Genomic DNA, 12014 nt, shown 5'->3' with positions numbered 1-12014 from the left:
AGGGGAAAAAAAAATTCTGAAGTTAAAAATTCTTGCTACATTAATTTCTAATTGGTAACTAAAATTCTCATTTTGTTATATTAATAGGAAAGCCCCAATAGCCAGTTCCACTATCATCAAGAAGACTTTTAAGATAATGATTTTAAATGTATACCATCTTTATATAGTTTCCTCTGAAATAAAGCTCAGGGACCATATCCATCATATTCCTGGTGCTTGGCACAACTCCTAACATTCAGCAGATAGACAGTAAAGTTTTTGCTGAATAGAATTGGAACTAATATGCGCACTGACTATTCTTTATTTCAGGTGAACCATAAAGTTTTATGTAAAGTCTTCCATAGTCTTAAAATAGTTACCTAAATTAATAATCTATAAGAGAAATGTTCTATTAAATACAAAGACATTTTGTTTCTATGATACCAAAGTTTCATAGCTGTTTGAGATAGGAAAATTACAGCTATTCCAGCTCACTCAGGTAGAAGTGGACACACACTAAAGAACATAAATATTAAATCTTGAAAATATTAGGCATTAAGACTATCAATCTATGTACTCCTTTATCTCCCCCCATTTCAGTGCAGTTAAAGTTTATCATATTGGATTTTAAAATGATTTTTTCTGAAAAAATAAGATTATCTACCTCAGAGGTTTGCTTATTAGCAAAAACTTGCTCTACTGGATAAAGTCCTTCAAGATGAGTTTTTATCACACATATTACATAGGATTTCATCATAGAAGTGTCTTATTTAGCAATAAATAAAAGGACTCAAAATCCACTGCCTGCAAAATATCAAGATTAAGGTTCTTCATCTAGAGAATTACTACTAAAATGTATGGTCAAGTCTGTTTAATTCATTCAACTCATAAAACATATATCACATATATTATAAACAGGTATCCAAGTTTCCTATGAACTTCCAATGTGCACTGTACTCAGATGAAAACTACCAAAGCTAAGCACCTTAGACAGACCTCTGGACATCAATTTAAAGGCTTACCCTCATCTCTTAAAGTAAAGCGACCCATCTGAGGGAAGTCTTTAAAGGTCTCAAGGCAGATGGTTCCTGCTGTCCTCAAGCGGGCAATGCACACTTGATCCTGTTTCACAAAACGGGGTCGAGTCTTACTTTTTTCTCCTGATTTCTTGTCTACCAAGCAGATTAAGGCCTATCCAAGAAAAAAGGATGAGATTAGAATAATGCCTAATAAAAGAATCTTTAAGACCAGGAGTGTGAATAATGGTCTTAAAACAAAAACCCCAATTATCTTAAAACTCACTGTTATTTCGACTTCTTCAATACAGGTATGGATATGCAGCACCGCATTATAACCTGGGCAGATGATGGACTTGTGCTCTATAATCACTATCTGTCAAACAAAAAAATTATCATTTTTATCCCTAGGTAAAAAAAGAATGTGTAACTCACAATTTCAGTAGGGCACCAACTTATTTTTGTGTTAGAAGTGATAGGTCAGATTGGGTTACCTCAAAGCATGAATTTTTGATATCCTTTTCCTACTGATCTTGGCAAGTGCCCAAACTTTAAAAACAGGCAACTTTCTTCTCTGGGAAGCCTTTCCTCGATACTCCCCCACCAAGGCGTTCACTGCTGCTCACATGCTAGAATTTTCTCTCCTGATATGAACTTAGTTTTATCCATTTCCCAGTATCCAAGCTCCAAAGTTAACAACCTTGTATCTGACATCAAAATCTAACTTGATTAATCATCATATAACAACTCAAAAATTCTGTGAGTTGTACCAATTACTTATTCTGTCATCCTCCTGGGGAAGTCAGGTTGCTAATAACATGGAGAAATTGTGTTTTCTTATCTAGAAATTTGCTTGCTCTGAATGAGCAGACAAACCATGACTTCCAAGGCAACTATGCTCTACTTAAAGTGAAAGACACTTTTAGCAAAATATTAAGTATTAATATATATTATCAACAAAATAAAAACTAAAAATGCATACTCTCTACCCAGGACTTGTACCATCAAAGACTCTATGGGTATGAGATGTACATCACAGCTGTTGTGATCTCTATATATGGTTTATCCTATTTCAGTTCCCCTTCTGCACACAATGGCGTATCACCAATAATCAGGACAAAGGGCATTTAAATCCTACTCTCATCATGACAGTAAAGGTCATCATGATAACCACAATATCTGGTTTACCTGGGCATCAAATGTGCGACCAGAATGACAAAGATTATTAGGATCACAAAGTATGAACCCTGGAAGAATCTCCTCCTCTTCAATTCCTTTCAGTCTGATTTTGAGGTTTTCACCTGGGGCTACAGAATCGGTTTCCACATCATCAGAAAGGATTCCAAGGACTTCCACATTGTGCTTAAAAAGAAACCAAGATTGGAAAATTTTTGATACATTCACAACATTATAGAATGGAAAATGATCTGTTTGCTGAAAACTTGCAAGTCACATTTTTCTGTGGCTGTTGATTAGCCAAAGTAATTCTTTCAAGTTTAAAACTTTGTAACATTTGTATAACACGAACTTAATGAAAGTCATATCCTAGAATTACAAGTTGCCAATTAAAAAGATTTATCTGTCATCTTTTTAATATCACATCCTAATAATTTCCAAACAGAATATCTGCCTTTTTTACTTTTTTAAAATTAAAACATAAATCATTTTAATTTTATAGCTATAACTTTTATTATTCTTAAATTGCAGGAGTTAAAAGGCATAGCTTCTATTACCTATCAATCCCCAAACATCTGAAGAATGTATTTTTCTAAGGTTATTTGAACAACTAAGCTTTAAAAGCACACTGAATGTTTAATAGGTAGAGGGTTTCCTTCTAGGGTGATGAAAATGTTTTGGAACTAGACGTGGTGATGGCTGCACAATACTATGAACGTACAAAATGTCAACAGTAGTAAAATTTGTCTTTTACTACAATTTTTTTTTTTTAAGCATACAGATGGGGAAAAATGTTAAAAGCAATACCCACAAAGTAGTCCCTTATTTTACTCCATTTCCTCCCTTGGAGATAATTCATATTTTTAAAACACATGCCAGAAAACAAAACAAAATAACAACCTTCAAGACAAAATGAACTTTCTCACAATGGTAGATAAATGGTAGAGAATCCAGAATCATTGTATTCCATACCAGAATTCTACAAACTGTCATCTGCTAAACTCCAGTAGTTTCTCCCTCATACACATACACAAATAATGGCTTTCTTTCCCAAAAGGTAGCTTATACCTTACTGATACCTGTCTTGAAATTCATTCCAAAAACTGGTAGGACAGGCATATTTGCTAGGAAATTCTTTAGAGTAATGGAATAAAGAGGTAGAAACTAGCAGTTCCATCATATATAACCAAACAAGTATGTTTTCTACTTTTTGCCCAAATAATCCAGTGTAACAATTCCTTTCCCTAAATGAAGACTTTTACAACTAAACAATAGAGCAAGTCAAATCTGTAATCCATACTTGTTGAAAATTAAGATTAATTTTTTAATTACTTTCTGAGAGGTAGTAAAGATTTTACCTACTCAAACTGCTTCACAAAAGTGGAGTCATACGTGATTTATGTATGTATGACTGGCTGGCTTATTTCACTTAGTAATAATGCCCTCCAGGTTCATCCATGTTGTAGCCTATATTAGAATATCCTTCCTTTCTAAGCTGAGTGATACGCCGTTTTATGTATACACCATATTTGTTTGCTCCTGCTTCCATGTTTTGGCTATGAACATTGGTTCTTCAAGGTCTGCTTTCAGCTTTTAAGGGTGTATACTCAGATATGGAACTGCTGGATCATGATTATGCTATTATTATTATTTTTGTTTTTGAAGAAGTGCCATTGTTTTCCACAGCAGCTGCACAATTTTGCGTTCCTACCAACAATGCAGAACGGGCTCCAAATTTCTATATCCTCACCAGCATTGTTCTTTTCTTTTCTTTTTTTTAAATAGCCATCCAGATGGCTGTGAAGTATTATCTCACTATAACTTTGATTTGCATTTCCCTAATGATTAATGATGTTGAGCTTCTTTTCATGTGTTTGTTGGTCATTGGTTCATCTTCTTTGGAGAAATGCCTGCTTTAAGTTCTTTGCTAATTTTTTAGTCAAGTTCTTTCTTTTTGTTGTTGAGTTGTAGGAGTTCTTGATATATTATGGATAGTAACCCCTTTATCAGATTTATGATATACAATTTCTTATCCCCATTCTGTAGGTTGCCTACCTATAGTTTTTTAATGTAAAATAGTCTTACATCTGGGCTCCCCTGGTTGCTCAGACAGTCAAGAATCCGCCTGCAATGCAGGAGACCTGGGTTCAATCCCTGGGTTGGGAAGATGCCCCGGAGGAGGGCATGGCAACCCACTCCAGTATTCTTGCTTGGAGAATCCCCATGGACAGAGGAGCCTGGTGGACTACAGTCCATGGGATCACAAAGAGTCGGACACAACTGAGCAATTAAGCACAGCACAGCACAGTCTAACATCTTTTAAAACATTTAATTCTATTCCACTGAAACTCAGGGACTGAAGTAAACTGAGTTCTTAAGGACTGATTAACACTTGTAAGATATGCTACACTGACCTGTTCAATAATTAGTGTAAAGTGATAGTTTCTAAAGAGAACTAATATATTAAGTCTCTTCACCTTTAGCTACAGCCCAGCACTAAGTTCACTTGCCCATAGTAAGTACTTTTCTATTGTGATAAAATACTCATATTTACCTTTTTAAACTATTTTACATTGTACAGTTCAGTGGCATCTACATTCACAATGGTATATATACAACCATTATCAGTATCTGGTTCCAAAACATCATCACCTCAAAAGGAAGTTCTGTACCCATTAAGAATCCACTCCCCATTCTTCTTCCCCCAGCCCCTTGCTTCCATCTCCACAAGCAAACTTGACTTTTGTGATTGCTCAATAGACAAAATACAACAAGGATTCAAACTGACCATTATTTTCATTCGTTTATCACTGCATAGTTACCTTTTAAAGAAAAGAGACTAGGATAGGATACTCTGATCTCCAATGCATACTGCTGCTGCTGCTGCTAAGTCACTTCAGTCGTGTCCGACTCTGTGCGACCCTACAGACGGCAGCCCAGCAGGCTCCCCCATCCCTGGGATTCTCCAGGCAAGAATATTGGAGTGGGTTGCCATTTCCTTCTCCAGTGCATGAAACGGAAAAGTGGAAGTGAAGTCGCTCAGTTGTGTCCGACTCTTGGTGACCCCGTGGACTGCAGCCTACCAGGCTCCTCCGTCCATGGGAATATCCAGGCAAGAGTACCGGAGTGGGGTGCCATTGCCTTCTCCGATGCATAAGGCATCAAGAAACCCCAAAGTATAATTTGTAAGGTTTCAGTTAAACCTCAACAGTACATTGACAATTATCTTTTGTAATATTTTTTGCCTGCAATAAGCATGGTAAAGAAATTCTCAGTTAAATCTAACAAAATCTCTATTTGGAGGTTCTGATAATTCAGACCTTTTCCTATGTAAATAACATCTTTGGATTGTTAGAGAAGTCCTCTGGAAAACAGGTAACAGTTTCTTAGTAACAGGTCATCTGCAATTACCAGCAACTGACTAGTCAGAAATAACACAAAGGAATATAGTTCATTGAGATTTTTTCATGTTATTTAATGAAACCCTCTCCTATAAGGAAGAAACTACAATAAGGTAGTAAGAGTCAAGAAAAGACCCATTTATGATTAAAAAAAAAAATCCCTTTCTCCCCAAATAAATTAGGAGCATACACATTTTATAGTATCCAACATAACTACTATGTACAAAAAATACAGCTAATTATATCAATGTTAAACCTGAGTTTTCATCCATGGCTCACTTACTAATCTAGAATGTTAACAGAAGCAAATCACTTAACCACTTCAGGTCTCTATTTACTTCCTATAAAATAACGAATTGAAGCTCTCATGACAACGTACCTTTTAACTCTGACATGGTGCTAATACTGTCCCTTCTCCATTTGTCAATAAATAATGCCACATATTCTTGATTAAATTTTGCACTTGACATTAACTAGCTCTGCATAGCTCAGTCGGTCAAGAATCTGCCTGCAATGCAGGAGATCTGGGTTCGATCCCTGGGTTGGGAAGATACCCTGGAGAAGGAAATGGCAACCCACTCCAGTATTCTTGCCTGGAGAATCCCATGGAAAGAGGAGCCCGGTGGGCTACAGTTCATGGGGTCGCAAGTTCATGGGGTCGCAAGAATTGGACACAACTTAGCGACAAAACCACCACCACCACCAATGCTGGATTTAAAAAATGGTTTCTTTTAATGAAATCCCTAAGATTGAAAAGTTATGATTCCTTATTAATATTTTCAAGAGAAAATTTAAATGAACAAGAGCATTATTAATTCTTACCTTGTTTGGCATCATCACAAGCTGCTGGCCTTTACAAATAGATCCTGATTCCAGCTTTCCCAGGACCACAGTGCCCATATCCTATTTAAATTTAAAATAAAAAACCAAATGTCAGACTTCTGTTACTACTATACAGGAGTTCAACAACCCAAAGTGAAATCTTGCAAGGCTTGTTCAGAAAAGAAAATCTTTAGCTCAAGTGGTAGAATGTTTAGGATTAATCTTAGACACAGGCAACAAATACTCTGTGTCAAAAGCATATATATATATAATACTAATAAATAAGTATACCTAGGATTTAAAAAGAAAACACACTGCAGGAGACAGAATTTTACGTTTGAAGATCTAAATTTCTTGTTCAAATTGAGGGTCTCTCAAAACTGTCTGAGATGTTCCCTATTTAAAAACTACATGTTCAAGAAATTTAGCATGAAGCTAATGAAATAATGATGTATTTGAAAAAAAGCAAAATACTACATATTGATAGTGCAGTACTTAAAAAAATGAAGCTGAAAACATAGTTAAAAATAGTGAAGCTTATTATTTTTTTCTTTATTGAAGCTTATTTTTTAAAGACTAACATCCAGTGTTGGTTAGGTTATGGTAAACAAGTTCATATACTGCTGGTGGTCATGTAAATTAGTGTGTAAATTATTTTGGAAGGCTATTTGTCAGTATCTATCAACTTTAATGTACAAACTCTTTCAACAGTTTTACTTATAAGAATCTCACCAAAAAATGATCACTGGCTGAAAGAAAAACAGCCAAAATAAACCAAGCTGACGATTAAATTATGGTCTATCTATATCACTGAATAACATAATGTTTATTAAAGAGATACCTGTGTTATGTTGTTAATTATTAAAGTTATTTCATAGTTTAAAACAGAAGACAAAATAATTTGTCACCTCCCATAAAACCTAATTTCTTGAACATTTTGGGTACCTTGTACTTATCCACAATTGGCAGCCTGATTGGTCCATCAACTGATCTATTGAAGTTTGGCAAATTATCCAGATACGGAATAAATGGTAATCCACTGTGAATATAATAAAATTAAAGAGACAACATAAATGTTAAAATTTTAAGACATTACATGGCTCTAACTTTATCTAGTTCATTTCACTTATTCCTCAGAAACGTTTTCTAACAAATAACAAAATAGACCAATATAATGAAAAAGTTTCCCTGTAAACTTATAAAAATATTTAACGGCAAATAACCCACGTTGTAATAAATTGAATCCACTCTATATAACTTTTTATGGACTTTTTCCAGCTCTGAAATCAAGATTCTATAATTTTCCCTTTAAAACTACAGTATGTGAATTGGGAGGTTTAATATTGCCAAGATCACAACGTTCCCCCCAAACTGATCTACAAATTCAGTTCAGTTCTTATTAAAGTCCCACTGCCTTTTTGCAGAAATTTGACCAGCTGATCCTAATGTTCATATGGAAATTCAAGGGACCCAAAAAGGCACAATATTCTGGGGGTGGGGTTGGGGAATAAAAGTCAAAGACACACTTCCCAATTTAAATATTCAAAAAGCTGAAGTATTCAAGACTTTACCTTATAAAAAATTAATCCAAAATGAAACACACACCTAAGAGCTTCAATAGGCTTAAATGAAAATAACAGGTCTAACTCTTTATGACTGGACTGGGCAACAATTCCCTAGGCATGACACCAAAAGCACAATTAAGAGAAAAAATAAACAAGACTTCATCAAAATTAAGACCTTTTTGTACTTCAAAGGACACTATGAAGAAAGTAAAAAGATAGTCCACAGAATGGGAGAAAACGCTTGCAAATCATGTCTCTGATAAGGGAAATGTACCCAGTGCATAAAGTACTCTAACAACTCAGTAACAAAAAGAAAACCCAGTTAAAAGACAAAGGTCATGGCATTTTTAAAGCCAAGGTTACACTCAATATTTTGTTAAATTACTGGGCTTCCTGGGTAGCTCAACCCATGAAGAATCTGCCTGCAATGCAGGAGACCCTGGTTTGGTCCCTGGGTGGGGAAGATCCCCTGGAGAAGGGAAAGGTTACCCACTCCAGTATTCTTGCCTGGAGAATCCCATGGACAGAGGAGCCTGGTGGGCTACGGTCCATGGGGTCGTAAAGAGTCAGACACGACTGAGCAACTAACACATATACACACACTGGGCCTTCCCTAGTGATCCAGGGGCCACGGATTCGATCCCTAGTCAGGGAATAAGATCCCACATGCCATGTGGCCAAAAAATTAATTAAAAATTACTTAATAAGACATAAACTTTAAAAAGGGTTACTTACATGTACCAAGGACAGAAATCTGATTGCTCCTTAAGATTTGCTCCTGTCAGTCCTGAGCATGGCATGAAGTGAATGTCCTTTTTGGGATTGAAGCCAACTTTTTTCAAAAATGGCACCAGTTTCTCTTTACATTCTTCATATCTGTTAATATTTATAAATAACTCAATTATAATGTAAAGCAACTGACCTCTACAGTTTCAACATTAAACAAAGTGTCTATGAAAAAACAATAAGACATCCAAGCTTACCTCTCATTGCTCCAATTTACTGTTGGATCATCCATCTTATTAATAAGCACAATTAAGTGTTTTACACCTGCTGTCTTTGCCAACATTGCATGTTCTCTTGTCTGTCCTCCTTTTTCAAATCCAGTTTCAAACTCTCCTTTCCTGGCAGAGATTACCTGTTTCAAGAAATCAGTAGTTTATTCTTAAACATTCAAGTACACTCTTCTAGCAATACAATATTTTTCAGTTTTATCAGAAGCATCTTGCAAGAAAATAGAAGTGAGTGAGTTAGTCATTCAGTGTGTCCAACTCTTTGTGACCCCATAGACTATAGCCTGACAGGCTCCTCTGTCCACAGGATTCTGCAGGCAAAAATACTGGAGTGGGCTGCCTTCTCCAGGGGATTTTCCTGACCCAAGCATTGAACCTGGGTCTCCTGCATTGGAGGTAGATTCTTTTATCGTCTGAGCATATATATACTTTTGAATGTCACAGTGTCTAAATACTTTAAAATTTTGGTATGTTTCTTCTCATCCCCAATTCTCCAAAATCTAGTACACCTTTATATTTTACATTTCAAACATATATGTGATTTAGTGCTAGTACAATAACTACCCCCAAGTTGCAAAATGACTGAAAATCTTAAACAGATAATTTTTTAGTCGTTTTTGTACCCATAGGATTGAGTACAAAATGGATTAGGTTTAGCCGTCAGTGGACACTAATTTCTGACACAGAAAGAGATAATAGCAATGGTAGAGAAAAGCAGAAACATTTTCATAAGTAAATCAAATTATGAAGATTTCTTGGGCAGATTAGTGAAACAAAGTGAAAATTGTGACTTTGTATATTTTATAGTTCACTGTAATCTAAATTCTAGCTTTTAGAAGGTAAATCCAAGTGTTTACATTTTACAGTTGGGCTGCTAACAAATACAGGGATGAATTGGAAACATCTTTCCTTACCAGTACAGCCAAATCAGCTTGAGAAGCACCACCAATCATATTTGGGACAAAACTCTTGTGGCCAGGGGCATCTAGAATTGTAAAATGTTTCTTTTCCGTTTCAAAATAGGCACGACCCACTTCTACTGTTTTACCCTTGTCTCTTTCTTCCTGATTTGTGTCTAAGGCCCAAGATAAGTACCTGAAATAATTTTAAAATAAGAATACTGGTAAGAACATGAGTTTTAAAAATATTCTTCTACCATTAAATGTGTAATTAATGGTAGAAGAATTTTATGTTCAACATACATTTAAATTATGAACAGGACTAGGTTGAAATAAAAGTTAAATAACTAAAACTTAAATTCTTCTGATTCAGACACTCAAGAGCTTTTATATACATCCAGTGTCAATTATACATTCTGTAAGCAAATATTATGTATAGTAACAAGATGACAACATACAAAGAAAGACTATTTAGTACCAATGCCAATATCACTATGAGTTAAGTAATGAGTTCCTTTATATTTCATTTTAAAAATCATCTAGCACAAGGTATAATACAAATAAGGCTGTCTAAGGGTACCTTTCAAAAGTGAAGGCCACTAACCTGCCATTTGGGAACAATGGTTACTTGCTAAAAATTATTTTGATATTTCATTGCCATATAAAAATTACATAAATAAATTCAAACCACCCATAACAGTGTTAATTTAGATTACCTCATCACATCATCTGTATTTCATTATAAGTAATCCATTTTTTAGTATTATATTGATTAGGAACTTTTCCCCTTAACACAGAAATACAATTAAAAAAAAAAAAGACCACCAATGTCCTATTGAGATAAAGCTTGTTAACTTAAGAAAAAACTAAGATAAGGTTAGAAAGAAGAAAACAGCTGACCCTTTCTCCATGCAAAGGCAACTACTGCCAATATATTATTCTTTTTTCTTTCAACTGTTTACTCACATAATGATCATACCCTTACGTACTATTATGTTATCTGCTTTCTTCCCAAATTCCACTGTAACATCTGTTCCTGATTATTATAAATTCTGTGAATGAAATTTTGTGGCCAGGTAGTGTCTCAATTAAATAGATGCTTTATAATTTATCCCACAAGTCTCCTCTCGTGAATTTACATGTTCAGTTCAGTTCAGTTGCTCAGTCATGTCCGACTATTTGCGACCCCATGAATCGCAGCCTGCCAGGCCTCCCTGTCCATCACCAACTCCTGGAGTTTACCCAAACCCATGTCCATCGAGTTGGTGATGCCATCCAACCATCTCATCCTCTGTCGTCCCCTTCTCCTCCTGCCCCCAATCCCTCCCAGCATCAGAGTCCAGTAGACTACAAAAGCATTAAATAAGTAGTTTCCTGAAAAGTAACTTATAGTGTCATAAAAGTTTACCAAGTTTCTCTGTTTTTTTCTTTAGCTTCTCTTTCATATTTCTCAAGTGTCCGTTTGTCAACCATTCCAGTCAAATACCTGAAAACATTGAAAGAAAAGAGAAACAAACATTTAATTACTCATGAATTGCTCAGTTGTGAAGTTAGGAAATCTTTAAAGCTCTCGAAGGGAATCTGAACTCCATAAAAAAGCTACTTTAAAGTACAAGTGCCACTGGGGTAGATGCTGAAATCATGGAAAATTTCAGTGGAAAAGACATTTACAGTCTCAGATTACCTCCCCCAAGGTAATGGGAAAAAAATAACTTGACAGTGCTGAATTCTGGCAGCGGACACCTTAACCAAGTAATCATGGCTATTATCACCAGTAATAGATAAAACATACTGAATATTGCGATCATCTGCGCTCTCATATGAGCACAACATACCTTGAGATATTCTTTTCCAAAATGCACACCCTCAATCTAATTATTAACATCGTCAAACCCAAACCGAAGAACATCTGATAAAATAACCAAACAGCACTCTTCAAATTATGAAGGTCATGAAAGACATGATCAACATGATCATGCTGTCACACGTTGGAGGAGAATAAAGAGACATAACAAGTAAGTGTAATGTGGAATTCTAGAACAGAAAAAATGATACTGGTTGAAAAACTGGTGAAATTCAAATGAGATCTGTAGTTTAGTTAGTCAGTTTGTATTGGGATGACTATACAATGGTTATTTAGTAT

At 35.3% G+C, this 12014-nt stretch overlaps 1 protein-coding gene across 4 annotated transcripts in view; it reads right to left on the bottom strand.

The window, feature by feature from the left end:
• GSPT1 (G1 to S phase transition 1) overlaps positions 1–12014 on the bottom strand; it is a 29400-nt gene that overhangs the window by 1361 nt on the left and 16025 nt on the right. For all 4 annotated transcript variants that reach the window (XM_081560366.1, XM_081560363.1, XM_081560364.1 and 1 more), the window contains exons 6-14: positions 11280–11357; positions 9887–10067; positions 8943–9097; positions 8695–8835; positions 7340–7433; positions 6395–6475; positions 2184–2357; positions 1282–1371; positions 1002–1170 (exon numbers count right to left, since the gene is read on the bottom strand). In XM_081560366.1, the coding sequence (XP_081416492.1) occupies positions 1002–1170; positions 1282–1371; positions 2184–2357; positions 6395–6475; positions 7340–7433; positions 8695–8835; positions 8943–9097; positions 9887–10067; positions 11280–11357 (1163 nt within the window). The remainder of the gene's footprint in view (positions 1–1001; positions 1171–1281; positions 1372–2183; positions 2358–6394; positions 6476–7339; positions 7434–8694; positions 8836–8942; positions 9098–9886; positions 10068–11279; positions 11358–12014) is intronic.

Source organism: Giraffa tippelskirchi, chromosome 13 (assembly GCF_054371585.1).
Source record: "Giraffa tippelskirchi isolate mGirTip1 chromosome 13, T2T-mGirTip1v1.2.pri, whole genome shotgun sequence".
NCBI lineage: Eukaryota > Metazoa > Chordata > Mammalia > Artiodactyla > Giraffidae > Giraffa > Giraffa tippelskirchi.
This window is presented reverse-complemented; position numbering and strand designations above follow the sequence as displayed.